Source organism: Lolium rigidum, chromosome 4 (assembly GCF_022539505.1).
Source record: "Lolium rigidum isolate FL_2022 chromosome 4, APGP_CSIRO_Lrig_0.1, whole genome shotgun sequence".
NCBI classification, from domain to species: Eukaryota; Viridiplantae; Streptophyta; class Magnoliopsida; order Poales; family Poaceae; genus Lolium; species Lolium rigidum.
The window spans coordinates 59,006,911-59,029,597 of record NC_061511.1 but is presented as its reverse complement, the minus strand read 5'-3'; the positions used below and the strand labels follow the sequence as shown (position 1 = coordinate 59,029,597).

At 41.8% G+C, this 22,687-nt stretch overlaps 1 protein-coding gene across 1 annotated transcript; it reads left to right on the top strand.

The window, feature by feature from the left end:
• Window positions 1-13,174: 13,174 nt before the first annotated feature.
• On the top strand, window positions 13,175-13,996 carry LOC124708659. The gene is made up of 2 exons (XM_047240333.1): window positions 13,175-13,548; window positions 13,672-13,996. The coding sequence occupies exons 1-2, from the start codon at window positions 13,316-13,318 to the stop codon at window positions 13,880-13,882; spliced, it is 444 nt and encodes a 147-aa protein (XP_047096289.1). The 5' UTR covers window positions 13,175-13,315; the 3' UTR covers window positions 13,883-13,996.
• The last annotated feature ends 8,691 nt before the right edge of the window (window positions 13,997-22,687 follow it).

Sequence of the window (22,687 nt, the reverse complement as noted above, 5' to 3'; positions counted from 1 at the left end):
GGATCAAAGCCACTCGCTGCTCTCCATCGATTCCTAGGCTAGGCTCCTAGCTAGCTCGCACCATCACTAGCTAGGAAATGTAATGTGCTAGTGAACAAATAATCATCTCATTTTGACGGAGAGATCGTAATTCTTGGATTCTTAATTGCTCAGGACGATTGATTAATTCATCGCCGCAAAGTGATTGACGGCCGGCCCGCCGGATAAGCGGCTCCTTTAATTAGATCATCAGTTTGTACTTTGTACTACACCGACAGATCAAATCCATGGTCTTGCATGTCTAGTACCTTTGTTAGGGTTTCTTTAGGGTAGTGAGAGGTCAGGAAAGTAGGTGTGTACTGAAACTACTGATGTGGTGAAAAGGGTTTTGTACATCTTTACTTAGCCCATGACCTGCAACTGCAAACACTCACTAGCTAGTCTTATCACCTTCATCTTCATTAGATAGCGATCAGCTTTCCAAATGCATGCATGCCTTTGCATGATCAGTCCATCCATGGATGTTTCATGTTTCTGGCTTCTCCTTCTACTCATCATTTCGCAAGGTGGTCTAGCTCGGCAGAATCTAACAACGTGGGTGCTTACACATACATTATTTGCTTTTTCAGATATATCTCTCTGCAGTGTGCATGTGTAGCTTTTGAGCAACATGCATGGTCTATACATATCTAGATCTTTCTTTCTTTTCAGTTGCATTGCTCTAAAGAGATTTGCATCTGAAAAGTTTTCTATTTAGTGAGTGTGAGAGGAAAGAAAGGCAAGCAGCAGGCATGATGGGGGCGCGCAGTTAAGTGCAGCTGCTTTGATTTACTTTGCTTTGCCTATCATGTCGGTGAAATACCGCGTTCGGGTATTGATGCCTTGTTCTGCATATGTTTGGCTGCTGTGCAACACATACATGTGAAAAAGATAGAATCCACTGGAAAACCCTGAAATCTGAATGCATCATGCGTTCATATGCATAGAGGATATTGTTTGTTTGTTGTACGGTAGGATTTAAATGTAAGGTATGTCAATGGTGTGAAACCATATACACACGTAGAAAAGTGAGTATGAATGCAAGCATTTAGATACATACTTTGCTTTAGAAAGAAAAATGCAAGCTTTTAATCATGTTAAATTCGTGGCACAGAGGTTGTAGAGTTATTCGAACTCCTACTTTTCTACTGCAGAATTATTGGAAATATTATACTCCTCCCATCCAAAAAAAAATGTAAGTGTTTGAAATTTAGTACAAACTTGCACTAAATCTGTACAAAGTCACCGATACTTATTATGGATTGAAGAGAGTATGTGATTTTATATCCTCCAACTAACTTCCACTTTATTGTTAAAATACATATTAAGGGCATGAAAACATAATTACGGGGTGACATATACTACATATGTTCTTCTTTAATCGATGGGAGTACAGCCTAGTTAGTACAACTTATGTGCATGTTGGGCGTCAATTAAACACGCCCCAGGGAGTATATATTTGTGAGAAAGCCACATGATGATATCAATTACAGGCGAGACTTTGAAGTTCAGTACGACCTCCATGCAAGTTGTAAATCTTTTTCTTGAGGGAAAGGCACATCACGATATCAATTACACATGAGACTTCAGGCTCAGTACAACCTCCAGGAAAGTTCTTAACTTTAGTGCATGTGTAGTTCGCATAGCTTCTAACATACTCAATAATAATGCTTCGTCAATAAGATTTGTCTACTGTGGGAGAGGTGCTGATCATGATTAAATTCACCAATAAACTTAACAGGATTAATATATCAATAAGAGATGAGAAACACAACAGTAATTACTAAATAACAACTTTATGCACTTGATACTTGTTTTTTTAAGGATTAAAGAGAAGCTGAAGATAGTCGATTCTGTTTTAGAATGATCGATGATATGTGTGAGTGTACATAATTAGTTTATTTACCATCAGCAATACTTCATCTGTGCCAGAGTTTAATTTTAGTAGGACTATATATATGATCAAATAAATAAGGGGAAAACTAGATGTCATATAAGCATATCATCAATACATGCATGATCGAATATGTAAGGAAATTGCCTAGCTAGCTGGTACGTCAAGCTTTCTTTGATGTGTATGTGATGCGTGTGATCTTGTTTGCTGGTTGTGGTTACTTATGACTTACATCAAAAATAAATACTTATCAAGCCTAATCTTGTGTGTTCACAATGGCAACAAGTAATCAGACTATCAGAGTGAGGATGTTTTATGTTTGTTTTCGAATACTTCTCTGGGTTTGTCCCCAACATCACATAAGGGACAAAATATATGGATTATGATTGAGCAAAAGCATTAATTACTTGTTGATTGATTTGATTTTCAATCTACATCATGATTATCTATTTCTTGAGCTAACTGTGTTAACAATCATATGCATATATATCCATTTATTGGATTTATTTTCATTACAGTAGGAAGTGTATATTGCTTTCTGTCCCATAATTCATTGATGATATATGCTCATGTGTTCAAGGCAATTCATACTTTGCATTTATAGATGAATTACGTTTTTGTGCTTGTGCTAGCTTTGCTTTCATATTGGCTATAATATTTCGAAAAAGACACTGCTAGTTGCATGGAGTATATTGCATAGGATGGTGGGAAGGAACTTATATATGAATGAGCAGCTGTAGGATCTATCGACCTAGCTGGGTAGTGCCTACGCTTCACACATCAATCAATCAATAGTTTATGTGCATGCATGATCCACCAGGGTCAATTTGCTAGCCCAAGTGTGAAGTCACGGATCGCATGTTTAGCCAAAATCTAGAGAGAGACCACCTGACACGGAATCAATATATTCTTTCTCCCTACTGATGTGACTTAACAAACGGACAAATTATCAGTGTCGAATGTTATAATCAAGTTGCCCACATTGCCCGAAGAAACGAAGCAGACAAATCGCATGCTATCGATGGAGTGCATGGACACCGTCAGTAGTACTGCACTACTCCTGTTCTATGTCCTGCCAAGTCGACCAGAGGCTAACAGCTAATCATGCTACCCGATAAAAAAAAATGCCAGTATTCTCCCGGCCTGTCTCATAATATACAATCTTATTATAACAAATACAAACATGTAACATGTTATAATAACATCTTATATTATAGATCGGAGAGAGCACTAATTTCTTCTTTCCGGTTTAATTGAGCTTCTTAAGAGGCTCAGCGGCCACATAAGCACCGATAGGTGAAAAAAATAGTTCTAAGGGCATCTTTAATAGGTGATGTATGATAAGGCACCTAAAAAAATTATACATCATAAAAAAGTGGGTTTTAATCACTTTTGCGGTTTTTGGTTTTCCAGGTGATATAAAATAGATTATCGCAACATGTGACGTACAATAGAGCAGCACACACATATTAACATACTCCGTATCAAGTTTTAATAAGTTTGCAAATCACCTCAAACATATCAACAACAAATGAAATTTTAACTTTGCAAGTTCATCAAAATTGTCAAAATTGTTTATTTTGTATTTTGAAATACAGTGCCTAAACCAATGACTTGAACACAAACTTGTATATCGATCGATCCTCATAAATAAGTTGTTCATCCTTCCGCCCGCTCCGTGGGATGATATGGTGTTCGCGCCCACTTCTACAACTGGACATGTTCGGGGAGTGGGAGTTCAACCCACTGCCGAGCCGAGTACATGGGAGATGTCGAGTACTTGATCTGCAACTACGCCAGTGGCCATGGCGAGCCACGAACCCGCCCAATCTGCTCGTCGTCAAGCATGAGGTTCAGCTGCCGGAGCTGACCAAGTAGAGGCCCTCTAGATGGCCATTGCCTAGAGCGAGCTCGACGAGCCCGCCACGTGGGACAGCCTTGCCATCCAGCTGTGGGAATCCGTGCTGGCGCGGAGATGACATGTCACGCCGCTGGTCAACCTAGCGTGCATGCTGTCTCCACCCCCCGGTGCCAGCATGGCAGCACCCATGCCTGCGCCATCACCGGCAGCTGGACCTCCTCCGGAGCCATACTGGCCATGGCCGTGGGAGCTGTCGACCTTCATTGATCTCGGCGACGAGGAATAGGTGGCAATGGCGCAAACCCTAGTTTGCTAGGGCTGTAATTTATTTTTATTCAAGTATTTTTTCACTTTTTCACCATATGTAAATTACATTTGTTAATATATGAAATCTTATCAAGAACTATTTTGTGTCACGCTATTAGAGCTGACCCGGCCTAAACAAACAAGTATGTCCATGGCACAACCTAAATAGACCAAAATAACATATTTTATCTTCAAAATAGGCCGAACCGTTTAAGATAGCTTGAATACCAAGTACCGCGACATGCCAATGCCACTTTCCCCACCCTGCACCGCTCTCCTCCTCTCCTTCTCTTGAGAGTCTCCAAGTCGCCCCCGGATCCTTCCTCCACCTTCTCCGGCGGCCTCGCCGACCGGAGGGGTTGGAGGGATGGAGACCGGCCCCTGTATAAGTTCGTAGTTAGGCTGGTTGGGCTGTATGCCCGTAGTCTGGAGCAGAATCTCCGATCTGTTCTGCCAGATCGGTGGTTGCCTAGGGTGTTCTGCTCGATTTCTTCAGCTCCGGCGACCGGAGGTGAATCAATCGACGGTAACCACAGTCTCCGTCAATAAAGCCGCTCTTGCTGAGCTCAGCTTGCTGGAGCAAGCACCTGGATCTTCTCTGCTCGGCCGTGGCGGCGGGAGGTGAAGAAAAGTTGCCTCTGCAAGTCTCGCCGTTCTCTGACCGGCCATGGTGGCGGGGGAGAAGGGGAGACGCAGTATGCTGCACATCGGCGTCTACTAGGAGGAGATGAGGATCACTGTACTGTTCAAGGTGGATGGTACAGTTGCTCTTCGACTCCGCATCTTCGACGGTGGATCTTCCTCGACAAGTGCTTCCAAGCCGGTGGCAATCTTGCCACGGCTATCCTTGGCCATGAAGGCCAATCTACAACCTCCAAATCGGAGGTTACTCTCCATCATGTCTGCTGGAGCTCGACGCCTAGATTCTGCCAAGTGGTTCGTCCCCGGAAGCCTCAAGGTAGCCAGCGACGACGGTCTCTCGCCGGAAAAGGGCGCTCGAGTACTCTCGCCCTGCTCCTCGGCGGCAACGCCTTGAGGACGCCGGCGGCTGGTGGCAGAGATACCCAGGGTCTTGATTGCTTTTCCAGTGTTTTTGCTAGGGTGTTTCTTGTAAAAGTACATGCCTTATCTTCAAATTCTCGATTCTTCTAGACGACTGATGTAAAGGACCTGTATGAAAATTGTACCTGCCACGTGCTACGCTAATATATGATCTACTTCTTTGTTCAAATAAAAAGAACGGACGTGGCTAGCTAGCATCCGGTGCTGGTTTGTCTATCCCAGCATCCGGGTGCTCTTTTGTTCCACCCAGCATCCGGGTGTTCTTTTGTCCCACCCAGCACTCGCCCAAAAAAAAACAGACACATATTGCCCCAGATGGCCGACCAGGTTCTCCAACAGTCCAACGCCACCTGGACCATCCCTCACGTGATGGTGTACCTCTAGCTCACAAGCGCCAACCACGGCCAAGGACCACGTGACGCCCTCCCCAGCACTCTTCTCTTCTTTCTCTCTTGCAGATCTCCATTGAACCTGCAATTCACCAGATTTGCCATGATTCAAGGCTTAATAAATCTATTAAAACAAAAGGATGAAGGTAATCAGAGCACACGTAACCTAACGCCCCATATTCCCCCTTTATGTATCTTCTACTTTTACTCTTAGATTAGGATCTGCATGTCTCTAGGGTTAGAATAAATCTATTCTTAAAATACAACAATCAAGATTAAGCAAGTGTTTGCATATAAGATCCATCCACACGCACCCTGGATATAAATGATGTGGTAGACCCAGGAACTTAGCAGCTACTTGGTACAGCAACTTAACAAAAAAAGTGAGCAACTTAGAAGCTACCTAGAAAGCAACTTTCATCAATGCTTACTCAAGTTAAAAATACCAGAAATCAAATTAACAAATCATCAGTGAGTAAGTTAACTAAATGGATAAGATACTTACGTTGGTCACGGGCCATGGCAGGCTTGCGCTCATGGTTAGGGGCCATGGGTGCCGCCACCTACTCGAGGTAGCTAGGCGCCATGGCCTCCTCCACCACTGTGCTCGAGATGGTACTGATTGTGCGGCCCTAGATAAGAACTTTAAACATCTTGACAAGGCAACTTAATTAGACTACTAACCAACTTATGCATGTTGCTCGAAAACGAAAACCAGATAGATTGTACTAATACCCAACAACTTAAGCATGTTGGAGGAATCAAGTTAATTAATTTCACTACTCGACTTAAGCATGTTGGCAAGGCAACTCAAGTAAACTATAGTATCCAACTACCTACAATGTGAAGCACAAACTAAAAAAGGAAAAACGTGACTAACAGGAAAACCAACTTAATAACTTTCAGCTTTGAACTTGAGCATTCTAAAAAAGCAAACTAACTTAAAAACAAGAGCCAAGTTGTATAGGTTAGCTGAGGGAAATAAAAACCTAGATATAATGTAAAGCACAACTTTTTTTTGTAAGAATCAATTTAACCAAATTCAGTACCAACTTAACCATAACAATTAAAACAACTTAATTAAAACCATGAACCAACTTATGCATGTTGATGAAAAGGAAAAGGCTCGAAAAGCTACAGGTGGGTGGGTTTATACCTCCTAGGAAAAAACCCCGTGGCAACTTAACCCATGATGTGAAAATCAAACTTAGCTATATGCAGTACATAACTTAACCATGTTGTACAAACAACTCAATGAAAAATAGTATGCAACTTAAGCATGTTGAACCATAAAAAGCAAAAAGGGAACTTAGTTACTTTTTGTAACCAACTTAAGCATGATGAACAATCAAATTTACTGAAAGCAGTAGCAACTTAACCATTTAGTCGAACAACAGCTCGAGCAGGTGACCACTAGCGAAGAACAAGAAGATTGACATTGCAGAATGGGTCAATTCAGCGGTTGATAATTTTATACGATTCTAAACATGTAGTATCATGGGCACCGTTTACATATCTTTTGTATTTTATGCAGAATCATCTCACTCTCCTACAGGGATACCCATGAGAAAAAAAATTCATCTATAAATATAGTGAAAATACTTACGTACTTTTCCTACAAAGTACAAACATGTGACAGCGAAAAAAATACAGGATGCCCACTCTGCAGTCAGGTCAATACTATATATGAATTATCATGGATGTAAAGTGGTACTTGCAGCTAGTCGTGTTTGCAACAATGCAGAATAAGTTGAAGCACTTGGTGTATAGTGATTCAATGATAAAGAGTGCTAGCTGGATGGGAATGCGATTAATGTGGCGGGCATCCCTTACTCACAAGTGAATTTTGTCATACATGGCAACATCGTGCACATTAATGCTCACTATCAGTAGGATTTTGTTTGACCGCAGCACTATAAGATCAAATATCTACCTAAATTGTGGGCGCATTATGATGATTTTTATAGGACATCTACATCCTACATAGCCGAATGAGCAGGAACGGGGCTGAGCACACATAAAAACGAACAGGCACCGCAAGCTAAAATCCCCACAGTCTGGCCCATATGCAACTTAGGTATTTAGCAAAAAAGCAACATAATTATGATGGCAATCAACTTAAAATGAACGTTGTGCCCACCTTTATGAATTAGCTTTACTAAAAACAGCTATCCCATAGGTAAGTTAGGTATTTAGAAAGAAAAAACTTAAATCATGAGGGCAATTCAACGTAACTTGTCCTTATGCCCCACCTTCATGAATATAGCTCTAGTAAACATAAGTATCCCAGATGCAACTTAATAATGATGCCAAGTCAACTTTTATTGCATATTGTCGAAAAACAACTTAGCATATTGTGGAAATAAAAGCCGTATGCATCGCTTTGATGCATAGGCTGGAGTTCCCCTATTTCAAAAAAAAACAGCTAGCTAACAAGAAGGTAACTTGGCTGAATTCACCATACTACTTCAGGAAATTTGCTTGTAACTCAAAAATTAACATGATACATGCAGAGAAAAAGTAACTTAGTTAAACATGATGACAAAAATTAACTTAGTTAAAAACAAAAATCAACTTACACATGTTGAATAAACAACTCAATCGAAATCAATATGCAACTTAAAAATGATGTTGCTAAGCATCAAGCTAAAAACTATAAGATGATGCATACAGAGAAAAAGTAACTTAGTTACAAACTAATAACAAACATCATCATATTAGCAAAACAACTTGGTCATAATCGGTATGCAAATAAACCATTCTTTAAGAAAGGCATTAATAAGGCAGAAAACATTTACTTCCTCCAATCCATAATAATTGTCGTGGTTTTAGTTCATTTTTAGTTAAATTTGAACTACAACCACGACACTTATTATGGCTCGGAGGGAGTACCCCAAAATCAGTACTAATAAAAGTAGTGGACATCAACAATTCACCTAACGTTTTTGCCAAGAATCAGTAACTACTAGAGGTAATAGACATCAACATTTTACCTAAAAAATTGCTCTCTACTTGGCGAGACGTAGCATTGATGCTTGATAAAAATGAGCAGCAAAAAACTTACTTAAGGGTATGGGCAACTTAATTAAGCGACTAGAAACTCTACTAAAGTGAAACATAGCATGGATATTGCATCAAAACAAAACTTGATAAAAATGAGTAGTAAACAACTTACTTAAGGATATGGAAAATTTAATTATCAAGGATAATCTACTAAACTGAAGTGGCTAGCAACTCTACTAAAGAGAGTTCAAGCGATTTAACAGAAGAGAAGGCAGCGAGATGCACTTAGCAGTCAGCCGTAGCCATTCTTATCCCTGGCACTCCTGAAGCCGCCGCCGTGCATCCTTCCAATTCTCTAACCGCCGCGTCCGTGCACGGACAGCCCGGGTGCCGCGATGAGCTAGTGAAGGATGTTGCTCCTCCATGGAGACAACGTTGCTAGAGAAAGAAGTAAATCGCTCTGGTGTAATTACTAATTAGGGTGTGATTGATTTGTGTCCGAATTATTAAATAATTTGAACAACTACCAGTATGCAACTTAGAATTAAATTTACACAAAAAGCACCTTAACTAATTCCAGTATCCAACTTAAGCATATTAGTAAAGCAACTTAATTAAACCATTAGCCCCGCTTATGCATGTTGATGAAACAAAAAGCACAATGGCTACAGGTATCAACGAGAAACAAACAGGTTTGATGAACTTGAAAAGCGATGAAAGTCAACGAGTCAATCCCTGAATTGCGGATATCTCTAGAGCAGATATGTTACACGAGCAAACATGGCATCAACGAGAAACACAGAACAGGGCATGCATATTCATACCTGAATTGCAGATATCGGACGCCCACGAACCTCCACAGTCAATCCCTGAAGCACTTGTGCAGAGCAAAAAATCCACTACACATGAAATTGCATGCAATGCTCAAATACATGGCAAATCGGAACATTCCATGGCATAAATCTGAACTGAGAGCACCAAAAACATGGCATCTATGAGAACACAAAATAGGGTATGGCGTACCTGAATTTCAGATCTGTGATGCCCAGCAGCCTACGTGCAGCCCATCTGTGAAGCCCTTGCCCGCAGGAAACCCTCCACCGATGAATCTATGAACACAGACGAGCTTCGACCGTTCTCTCGCGTGCGACGCTCTCTGGTGACGAAATCTCGTTCACCAGCGCGCCCTAACTCTCCCCGCCAAGCACGCAACCCTGACGCACGGCTTGCTCTCAGGCCTGGAGGAAGACGTCCTCCCGCGCGTCTCGATCTCCGGCCTAGAGGACGACGACCTCCCGCGCGTCTCGATCTCCGGCCTGGAGGACGACGACCTCCCGCGCGTCTCGATCTCCGGCCTCGGAGGACGACGACCTCCCCACGCCCACGCCAAGTAGCCCGCGAACCTCCCGAGAAACACCAACCTCGCCGCCGAGAGATTCGCTAGGCAAATCACCGGAGAATCGCCGGAAACTTGTCGGGGACCCTAGATATCACCGCACATCGCGGACGGAATGGGAAGAGAAGAAGGGAGAGCGGCGACACGTCACGCGGTCCCAGGTGTGAACGGTCGGGCCCCAGGTGTCGGTCGGTCTGAACAGGGCTCCTCTAAGCATTGCGGGACGCCGCGATCTGGGACGTTTCTTTCGCATCGGACGGACAGAAAAAGGATGCTCGGTTGGACAACCAGCATCCGAGCACTTTTTAGCAACTGGGTAAAAAGAATACCATTGTACCATAGGTCCCGCATGTCATCCGGTCATCCGGCCGAAACGGCGTCAGCAGCGGACACGACGACACGGTTTGGGAGTTGCTGCAAGCGCAGCAGCAGCCGCGCAGTTCTATGCGTGCGGACGGTCAACTGTTTCACACAGGCATTGCGCGTGAGAATCTGAGATCCTGCGTTGTCGTGCAAAAACGTGAGAACGATCGATCCAGGTGCGTGTACGCAGGCGTACAGCTCATTCTGCATCACGCACGGGTGGCATGATCCATCACCTGTCGGTTTTACACGTAAGGCTGACAAAGCAATACGTTCCACTCAAATTTCTTTTGTCAGATTTCTGCAGGATGGTTTCTAGAACGATTTTTTCACGAGCATGAAAAATCGCAATGCAAAACTCTTTATATCATGGGCTACAAAAACAGATGAAATCTGATAAAATTCAGAGTTTTAAAATGTGCATACATCGATATGCATGTTTGTTATTTTTGTGTAGCTCTAATTCTAAAGCATTTGTGGAATACGTAGGAGTACATTATTGATCATTGTATATGTACATGTGACTTTCGATTAAAAAAAAACAAAAAAGACTTTCGATTTTTTAAAACGACAAGATCTCTATTGTGTGAGAGCCCAAAAAAAACTCCAGCCAGATTTATTAGAGACTTATTTATGGGGCTTGGTGCTAGAATGGGCCAGAACGAGGAAGCCCATACCCAATAATTCGGCCTTAATGGGTTGATCTTCCTGGGCTGAACAGATTTATATGGACCTTATGGCTAGAAAGATTTAATCCCTTTAGCAGATTTCAGGGGGTGCTCCTTTACACCGACCTGGTCGGCGCGAGTTGAGTTGCCGCACACCCCCGGCCGCACATGGCTTGGCCCATTATCGCACAACACCTGCTGTTTCCGTTCGTTTCGGTTCGCTGCTTATATCGACTGTTTGTTCGGGAACTGACTTACGAAAACAAAAAATCAGTATGTTCAGATTTGAAATTTTTGAAAATTCTCAAAATTGTTTAGATTTTTATTTTTTTACTTCGTTCGAAATTTGAAAATTTTCGAATATGAACATTTTAAAAAAATTGATTTTTTTAAAAAAAGTTTTAAATATGAACATCTTTCATGTTTAAATTGTTTTCAAATATGAACGGTTTTCAGATTTTGAATGGTTTTCAGATATGAACGATTCTCAAAGTCGAAACGATTTTCAGAATTTGAATATTTTTTAATTTGAACATTTTCTCAATTTGAACAATTTATAAAATTTAAAAAATTTCAAATCTGAAAAGTAAATATAAACAAAACCGAAAACAGAAAACAGAAAAAAACAGAAAAATGAAACAGAAAAGAAAAAAGAAAAACGAAACAGAAAAGAGAGAAAAAATGAAAAAACGAAAATGAAAAAAGCCCACCTGGGCCAGACCCATGCCCACGCGGGAGTGTGCGGTGGCCGGTAGCCACCGACCTGGTCGGTGTATAGGTTTTTGCCGATTTCAGGAGAATGGTTTCCAGAAATATTTGTTACGGTTGTATGGGTCTTGGAGCTAAAATGGGCCACAATGAGCTTTTCAGAGCAATAGATTTGATCGTGTTTTTCAGAGCAACAACATATTTTATTAACAGAAAATAAAGTTACATAAAAAAATATAAAAGAAACTGAAAGACAGAGTGTTAATAAATTTATGCATTTGGAGGATCCCCTATTTCTCGCTAGTACAGGGGCTGATTTCCCTCCTAGCTTGTCATGGGCCGTTCCGACGCAGCCCAACAAATGGTATTGCATTTTTCATTTTCATTTTCTTTTTATCTTTTATATTTTATCTTTTAAAAACATCTTTAAAATCCGCATTTTTCAAGAAATCAAACATTTTTACTTTTTTTACATTTTTAATATTGAATTGTAATAAATTGACTGTTTTTCAAAACTGAACATTTTTTAAACTAACTTTTTGAAAATCTAATCAATTTTCAAATTTGCAAAACAAAAAGGAAGCAACAATAAAAATAAAAAACTGGTATAAAACAAAACAACCACCGAACCCAAAAATACGTGGGAAGCTTGTAGAAGCATCCCATAACCGGTAAAACCTCAAAAAAACTGCTAAAACCATCCCATGTCGTTGACGCTAAATGGGCCAGCCCACCCTTCGATGGCTGGGAGCGAATCGCGGAATGGGGTTTGCCTACATTTGGACACTTGTCCCAGAACTCCTGGTTTTTGTTATGATGTTTCATAACATTTTAGTTTGTTGTGAACAATCAAGGTGGATTTAGTTATTACTACCAAAACTAATCCACAATCAGATTTTATAAACACGCATGCCCACAATCTGTTGTATGCATTGTATTCCGTCTCTAACAATCCAACCAACGGCCATTCATGCATCACTGGTTTTCCTTGAAATATGCTTCCGTTCTGCTTTATAAATAAAGAAACTATCATACAAATTTCACACACCATAGAAAACGGTCGTTAGAGACTGGGCGATGATGGGACGAACGACAACGTGACTAAGCGAAATAGCAGCTATCCGCCATGCCATCCTCAAAGCTTGCCCTATGACCGCGCTTCTTGTGCCACAGATCCTCGATTACCAAGGCATCACGCCTTCAAGAAAAGATGTGGCGCGGTGACGCCGCTGCTGCCCGGGCCAGCAAGCTGGACCTAGGGTTTCATGCGTCACTGGTCAGGAATAATAACCCTTGCAAAGCAAAAGGAAAGAACTACAGTGACTCCTCTAGCCTGAATTAGTTGGACGTAGCCGTATATTACGTCCAGTACAAATATATTTTTGAACTGCATCAGTTAGTTTGGGCCAGAATAATAATAAAAAGTTACAAAATACTCGTTTCCAGACAAATGAACAAAATAACTAAGCGTGGATAGGTGAGCACAAATGTGCATTGGTAGCCACCCAAAAACACAGAGCGAGCAGAGCTTAGCAGGCAGGGGAAACGAGACTGTACTCGTTATCCAGACCTCACCCACCTAGCCAGCCACAGCGAGCTATCTGAGCCAAAAACCTGTCGACAAAATCCTACCGTGTCGTCTCCACCATGGAGACGGCCACCCTGACGATAAGCTCCCGGTGTCTCGCCGCCGCCGCCGCCTCGCATGGCGCTCACCGGAGAGCAGCGGCGGAAATTGTACCGCGTGCCGGGGCAAAGCTTCGGCCACAAGTGCGGCGGCTTCGTGCACTGCCGCCGGAGCTGAGCGAGATCCTCGCTCCCAAGCTGGTGCCGGGCTCACCCGCAGACACCGGCGACTTCTCCGCCATCATCCCCATCAGGCGAGTATAACTCTGAACTCTGAAGTCCGTAGCACACATATGCATCATGTTGTATAGCAGCTGGCTCGCAGTCAGGTTCTATTTCAGTTTCTGACTTGGTTTGTGCTACGTACGAATGCGCAGTGCCGTTATGCTGCTCTTCTACTTCGTAACCAACTGGGTATTCCCCGCGGTGATCATGAAGGGGATGCAGCCCAACGCCGAAGACGAAGCCGCCGCTGCAGAAGCAACGTCCATGGCTTCGTCGTCGTCGCCGCAGGGTACAGATGCCGTCGCCAACGGTAAGGTCAAGAAGAAGAGAAAGAAGAGAAGAAAAGCAGCCACGGAAGCATAGTCTAGCTAGCCAGCATGCTTGTGTGCGTGTGTGTGTGTGTCTGAAAGGCTCTATCAGAATAGACTCCTCTTGTCGCTCTACTGTGATATCAAAGATCAGAAGTTCAGAACAACACATTATCTATTCTCTTTCAACGATAGCAGTTAACTGAGTAGCAAATTAGCAATCGAAGGAAGACTCTGATAGGATGAGAGAACATTTTGAATCCACATTCATGGACACGGATTTGCAGCACACCTGAAAATTGTGCTTTTGAATTTTAAAAAACCTCAAATTAATTTTAGTTTGAGAATACAAGGTAATTTTAAACAAGATTTGTGGCGTGCAATCTCTGTGTATGTATATGTAGCTATACATTTTTCGGCTGATTTTGTGGAGAGCTAGACGTATGAGTTTCAAATTTTGGCAAAACTAATTCTCGTGTGCCAAGGTGCATCGATGAGTTCACCTGCAACAATGAATACACCACTCCCTCTGTTACATAAAAAGTTATACTCCGATTTAGTCTACGTGAGGATCAATGCGATGGAAAAAAAATTTGAACTCACTTTAGGCTTAACTTCAGTACTCCAGAGAGAATAAACAGGGGTTGATTCTTTTTTTCATAAATGTGAAAGACAGTGGCTTGTGCATCGATTATGATCTCGTTGGGTGGCCGTTCCCTGCCGGATCTCGCCCGCCCACGGCCGTACCTCGCTCGCGTCGGCACGGGATCCACCACGGGCGGCCGCCGATGCCGCACCCTCCCCTGCGTCTAGCACGGCCACCGGCGCCGCCCCGATCTCCTCCATCTTAGCAACGTACAATGGGCATGTGAAAAGCTGATTAAGATGAGACCAAGTCCGTCGAGACGAAGTGCACTAGCATCCATCTTCACCAACTCTCGCATGCCCTCTCCTCCGCGGCGCAGAGACGACTCGATGGTGAACTGAAACCTGCGCCTTCACCAGGCACTCGCATATATAGGGTGGTGTTTACCTATGGATATGGTAGTAGCCGATGTGTGGAGTGATGGAGATGCATGCGAGGTGTCTCTCCTCCGTGGCTCTGATTTTAATCAGCAATGCTACATCTCCGGGTTGCTCTAAAAAAATTTGCTACATCTACGGCATCATTTTTACGGAATGTGACTTACCGACTGAGGTGGAGTTACCCGGTGCATTCCCAGTCCTAGAATACAATAATCCTAAACCTACAGACGTTTCATATGGAATTGGCTTACGGACGTACGTGGAAGTTGCTGGCTGATGGAAATTTGTTTTGCTCCCGTGATTTCAGGGCTAGAATGGCTCCACGCTTCTCCACGTCAGTCCGTAACCAGAATTTCGTAAAAATCTGTCCGTAGTTCTAGCATCACACGGAAGGGAGAAGAACTGAACCAACCGGTGGTTACCATATCAACCCGTAAGCCATTTCCGTAGCATTTTTGGATTTCAATTATGGTGGAACCGTTCGGGGAGAGAAAACTTGATAGAAGCAAAACCATATGAGACATCCCGTATCCTGGAATAATAAATCAACGATAGCGGGTGGCCGGGAAGGAATCAAGGCTTGCTTTTCCTCTGTCATTATTTTGCTTGAATGGATCTGCCCACACGCAACTTCAAGCAGAAGAAGAAACATGCCAAAGGCAATGCACATCCGCACCGACCATATGAATAGGCAACAAAGAGCCATCTTTTATATTTTTTCGATAAAAGATGCTTTATTATTTTTAAAAGCAATTACATTCAGCCTGGATGCACACAACTGTTTAAGTGACTCAAGTCAAAAGATAGAAAAAAACTAGAGATACATATCGAAGCGATGAATCATATGACACCTAAGGTGTGGGTGGAGGTTCAATCTGTAGACTATGCTGCCACCCATGTATGGAAAAAGTATCCCTCGCCGTAGCCTCCAGCCGTGTACAGACCTCCGTAAATAGGTCTCAGTTCTCCACTCGCTGAAGAGGTAACCACAAAGGGAGAATACCTGTACATCTGTAGATGACCTGCAACAAGGAGCAATTTTTATCGTTAAAAATCTTGTTATTTCTACTTAGCCAAAGCGTCCAGATGACTGCTAGCGCCCCCACTCTAAGAAGCAACTTGAACCTTGAATCGATACCATGAAGCCAATTGTCAAAGACATTGGCCACACTAGTCGGAGGGTACAGGTTAGACGCTACTTGAATGACTGACCATATAGATCTCGAAATTGGCACTGGAAGAATAGGTGTTTAATGGTTTCATCATGATGACAGAAAACACGCCGTGTACTTCCGTGCCAATTCCGCTTAACAAGATTGTCTTTGCTGAGAATAACTCCTCAACGAAGATACCATCCAAAAAAATTATTTTTAATGGTATCTTCATCTTTCAAATTTTCTTATTATTATCAACTGATATATCAGAATGAAGGATCGCATTGTATAATGATTTTACCGAGAAAGTGCCATCTACATGAAGAGTCCATCTAAATTCGTCCGGCCCAGGCGATAGTTGAATATCTCTGATACGTCCAATTTGCATCACTATTTTATATCATAATTTGCTGTTATTCATTGATATATTTCATATTTGGAGATAATACTTATGTTATTTCATCTATTTTGCATGTTTCATGATTATTGAAGGATCGCGCACCGGAGTCAGGATTCTGCTGGAAAAAGCGCCGTCAGAACGCAATATTTCGGAAGATCAACAGTTGACGGAAATTATATGAAAAATCCTATTTTTCCAGAAGACGAAGGGAGCCAGAAGGGGGAGCCGAGGGGACCCGAGGTGGGCCCACCCCATAGGCCGGCGCGGCCCAAGGCCTGGCCGCGCCGCCCTGTGAGGAGGGGACCCACAACCCCCTCTCGCCTCCTTTTCTTCGCGTATGCCTGATGTCTACTTCCCCCTCCTTTTCCTGTAGACAGTGTTGGGCCTCCAAGAGCAGAGGTTTGTAGAACAGCAGCAAGTTTTCCCTTAAGTGGATCACCCAAGGTTTATCGAACTCAGGGAGGAAGAGGTCAAAGATATCCCTCTCATGCAACCACCGCAACCACAAAGCAAGAAGTCTCTTGTGTCCCCAACACACCAAATAGGTGCACTAGTTCGGCGAAGAGATAGTGAAATACAGGTGGTATAAATATATATGAGCAGTAGCAACGGTGCCAGAAAATAGCTTGCTGGCGTGTAGTTGATGGTGGTAGTATTGCAGCAGTAGTAACGCAGTAAAACAGTAAACAAGCAGTAGTAACTCAGCAGTATTTAGGAACAAGGCCTAGGGATTACACTTTCACTAGTGGACACTCTCAACATTGATCACATAACAGAATAGATAAATGCATACTCTACACTCTTGTTGGATGATGAACACATTGCGTAGGATTACACGAACCCTCAATGCCGGAGTTAACAAGCTCCACAATTCAATGTTCATATTTATGTAACCTTAGAGTGTAAGATAGATCAATTCGACTAAACCAAGTACTAACATAGCATGCACACTGTCACCTTCATGCATATGTAGGAGGAATAATACACATCAATACTATCATAGCAATAGTTAACTTCGCAATCTACAAGAGATCATGATCATAGCATAAACCAAGTACTAACACGGATGCACACACTGTCACCATTACATCGTGCAGGAGGAATAAAACTACTTTAATAACATTGCTAGAGTAGCACATAGATAAATTGTGATACAAATACATTGCAATCATAAAGAGATATAAATAAGCACCTCACTATGCCATTCAACAGTGAATAAGTATTCTGTGAAATATAGCCTAAGAGACCCACACGGTGCACACACTGTCACTTTTACACACGTGGGACAAGGAGTCTCCGGAGATCACATAAGTAAAATTCACTTGACTAGCATAACGACATCTAGATTATAAGCATCATCATATGAATCTCAATCATGTAAGGCAGCTCATGAGATTATTGTATTGAAGTACATAAGAGAGAGATGAACCACATAGCTACCGGTACAGCCCCGAGCCTCGATGGAGAACTACTCCCTCCTCATGGGAGCAGCAGCGGTGATGAAGATGGCGGTGGTGTCGATGGAGGAGCCTTCCGGGGGCACTTCCCCGTTCCGGCGGCGTGCCGGAACAGAGACTCCTGTCCCCCAGATCTTGGCTTCGCGATGGCGGCGGCTCTGGAAGGTTTCTGTGGGTTTCGTCAATCGTCTAAGGGTTTTCGCGACGGAGGCTTTAAATAGGCGAAGAGGCGGCGCCAGAGGGTCGAAGGGGTGCCCACACCATAGGGTGGCGCGGGCCCCCCTGGCCGCGCCGGCCTAGGGTTTGGTGGGCCTGTGCCCCCTCCCTGGTGGCTCTCGGGTGTTCTGGATGCTTCCGGGCAAAAAAGGAACTTGGGCGTTGATTTCGTCCAATTCCGAGAATATTTCGTTACTAGGATTTCTGAAACCAAAAACAGCAGAAAACAGGAACTGGCACTTCGGCATCTTGTTAATAGGTTAGTTCCGGAAAATGCACGAATATGACATAAAGTGTGCATAAAACATGTAGATAACATCAATAATGTGGCATGGAACATAAGAAATTATCGATACGTCGGAGACGTATCAGCATCCCCAAGCTTAGTTACGCTCGTCCCGAGCGGAGTAAAACGATAACAAAGATAATTTACGGAGTGACATGCCATCATAACCTTGATCATACTATTTGTAAAGCATATGTAGTGAATGCAGCGATCAAAACAATGTATATGACATGAGTAAACAAGTGAATCATATAGCAAAGACTTTTCATGAATAGCACTTCAAGACAAGCATCAATAAGTCTTGCATAAGAGTTAACTCATAAAGCCATAATTCAACGCAAAAGCATTGAAGCAACACAAAGGAAGATTAAGTTTCAGCGGTTGCTTTCAACTTGTAACATGTATATCTCATGGATAATTGTCAATGCAAAGCAATATAACAAATGCAATATGCAAATATGTAGGAATCAATGCACAGTTCACACAAGTGTTTGCTTCTTGAGGTGGAGAGAAATAGGTGAACTGACTCAACAATGAAAGTAAAAGAATGGTCCTCCATAGAGGAAAAGCATCGATTGCTATATTTGTGCTAGAGCTTTGATTTTGAAAATATGAAACAATTTTGTCAACGGTAGTAATAAAGCATATGTATCATGTAAATTATATCTTACAAGTTGCAAGCCTCATGCATAGTATACTAATAGTGTCCGCACCTTGTCCTAATTAGCTTGGACTACCGGATCATCACAATGCACATGTTTTAACCAAGTGTCACAAAGGGGTACCTCTATGCCGCCTATACAAAGGTCTAAGGAGAAAGCTCGCATTGGATTTCTCGCTATTGATTATTCTCAACTTAGACATCCATACCGGGACAACATAGACAACAGATAATGGACTCATCTTTTATGCATAAGCATGTAACAACAATTAATAATTTTCTCATATGAGATTGAGGATATTGTCCAAAACTGAAACTTCCACCATGGATCATGGCTTTAGTTAGCGGCCCAATGTTCTTCTCTAACAATATGCATGCTTAACCATAAGGTGGTAGATCTCTCTTACTTCAGTCAAGACGGACATGCATAGCAACACACATGATATTCAACAAAGAATAGTTGATGGCGTCCCCAGTGAACATGGTTATCGCACAACAAGCAACTTAATAAGAGATAAAGTGCATAATTACATATTCAATACCACAATAGTTTTTAAGCTATTTGTCCCATGAGCTATATATTGCAAAGGTGAATGATGGAATTTTAAAGGTAGCACTCAAGCAATTTACTTTGGAATGGCGGAAAATACCATGTAGTAGGTAGGTATGGTGGACACAAATGGCATAGTGGTTGGCTCAAGTATTTTGGATGCATGAGAAGTATTCCCTCTCGATACAAGGTTTAGGCTAGCAAGGCTTATTTTGAAACAAACACAAGGATGAACCGGTGCAGCGAAACTCACATAAAAGACATATTGTAAACATTATAAGACTCTACACCATCTTCCTTGTTGTTCAAACTCAATACTAGAAATTATCTAGACCTTAGAGAAACCAAATATGCAAACCAAATTTTAGCATGCTCTATGTATTTCTTCATTAATGGGTGCAAAGCATATGATGCAAGAGCTTAAACATGAGCACAACAATTGCCAAGTATCACATTACCCAAGACATTTTAGCAAATTACTACATGTATCATTTTCTAATTCCAACCATATAACAATTTAACGAAGAAGAAATTTCGCCATGAATACTAAAAGCTAAGAACACATGTGTTCATATGAACCAGCGGAGCGTGTCTCTCTCCCACACAAGCATTTATTCAAACAAAAACAAAAACAAAAGCACACAGACGCTCCAAGTAAAGCACATAAGATGTGACCGAATAAAAATATAGTTTCAAGAGAAGGAACTCGATAATTTGTCGATGAAGAAGGGGATGCCTTGGGCATCCCCAAGCTTAGACGCTTGAGTCTTCTTGATATATGCAGGGGTGAACCACCGGGGCATCCCCAAGCTTAGACTTTTCACTCTTCTTGATCATAGTATATCATCCTCCTCTCTTGACCCTTGAAAACTTCCTTCACACCAAACTTCTCATAAACTTCATTAGAGGGGTTAGTACATAATCAAAAACTCACATGTTCAGAGGTGATACAATCATTCTTAACACTTCTGGACATTGCTCAAAGCTACTGGAAGGTAATGGAACAAAGAAATCCACCCAACACAGCGAAAGAAGCAATGCGAAATAAAAGGCAGAATCTGTCAAAACAGAACAGTCCGTAAAGACGAATTTTTAATAAATACTTCCGTTGCTCAGATCAGAAAACTCAAAACTAATGAAAGTTGCGTACATATCTGAGGAACACGCACGTAAATTGGCATATTTTTCTGATTTTTCTACAGAGAAAACAGCCCAGTTTCGTGATAGATAGAAATCTGTTTCTGCGCAGAAATCCAAATCTAGTATCAACCTTCGATTAGAGGCTTCACTTGGCACAACAAAACACAAAACTAAGATAAGGAGAGGTTGCTACAGTAGTAAACAACTTCCAAGACACAAATATAAAATAAAGTACTGTAGCAAAATAACACATGGGTTATCTCCCAAGAAGTTCTTTCTTTATAGCCATTAAGATGGGCTCAGCAGTTTTAATGATGCACTCGCAAGAAATAGTATTTGAAGCAAAAGAGAGCATCAAGAGGCAAGTATGAAACAAATTTAAGCCTAACATGCTTCCTATGCATAGGAATCTTGTAAATAAACAAGTTCATGAAGAGCAAAGTAACAAGCATAGGAAGATAAAACAAGTATAGCTTGAAAAATTTCAGCACATAGAGAGGTATTTTAGTAACATGAAAATTTCTACAACCATATTTTCCTCTCTCATAATAACTTTCAGTAGCAACATGAGCAAACTCAACAATATAACTATCACATAAAGCATTCTTATCATGAGTCTCATGCATAAAATTATTACTCTCCACATAAGCATAATCAATTTTATTAGTAATAGCGGGAGCAAATTCAACAAAGTAGCTATCATTATTATTCTCATCAAGTGTTGGAGGCATAGTATAATCACAACAAAATTTACTCTCCATAGTAGGTGGCACCAAAAGACCACTATCATTATAATCATCATATATGGGAGGCAAAGTATCATCAAAGAAAATTTTCTCCTCAATGCTTGGGGGACTAAAAATATCATGCAAACCAGCTTCCCCAAGCTTAGAACTTTCTATATTATTATCAACAATGATGTTCAAAGCGTTCATACTAATATTACTACCAGCATGCAAATAAGATTCCATAGGTTTTTTAATTTTCGCATCAAACAATCCATATTTTAAATCAGGAAATAGAATAAGAAGATCATTCTTGTCCATTATGCCAAACTAGTGTAAACAAGAAACAAAAAGTTGCAATTGCAGGATCTAAAGGAAATAGCTTCGAGTACTTACAATGCGCCGGAAAATAGCTTAGTAGCCGAGGTCTGGAGTGTGAGTACCTTTTACCTTTCCTCCCCGGCAACGGCTCCAGAAATTAGCTTGATGTCTACTTCCCCCTCCTTTTCCTGTAGACAATGTTGGGCCTCCAAGAGCAGAGGTTTGTAGAACAGCAGCAAGTTTTCCCTTAAGTGGATCACCCAAGGTTTATCGAACTCAGGGAGGAAGAGGTCAAAGATATCCCTCTCATGCAACCACCGCAACCACAAAGCAAGAAGTCTCTTGTGTCCCCAACACACCAAATAGGTGCACTAGTTCGGCGAAGAGATAGTGAAATACGGGTGGTATAAATATATATGAGCAGTAGCAACGGTGCCGGAAAATAGCTTGTCGGCGTGTAGTTGATGGTGGTAGTATTGCAGCGAGTAGTAACGCGATAAAACGATGAAACAAGCAGTAGTAACTCAGCAGTATTTAGGAACAAGGCCTAGGGATTACACTTTCACTAGTGGACACTCTCAACATTGATCACATAACAGAATAGATAAATGCATACTCTACACTCTTGTTGGATGATGAACACATTGTGTAGGATTACACGAACCCTCAATGCCGGAGTTAACAAGCTCCACAATTCAATGTTCATATTTAAGTAACCTTAGAGTGTAAGATAGATCAATTCGACTAAACCAAGTACTAACATAGCATGCACACTGTCACCTTCATGCATATGTAGGAGGAATAATACACATCAATACTATCATAGCAATAGTTAACTTCGCAATCTACAAGAGATCATGATCATAGCATAAACCAAGTACTAACACGGATGCACACACCTGTCACCATTACATCGTGCGGGAG

What these genes read in the sequence shown, in the direction of transcription:
- LOC124708659 (XM_047240333.1), top strand. Translation starts at nt 13,316, where the DNA reads ATGGAGACGGCCACCCTGACGATAAGCTCCCGGTGTCTCGCCGCCGCC. An exon ending in TCCGCCATCATCCCCATCAG is followed by an intron (nt 13,549 to 13,671) that starts GCGAGTATAACT and finishes ACGAATGCGCAG; the next exon opens with TGCCGTTATGCTGCTCTTCT.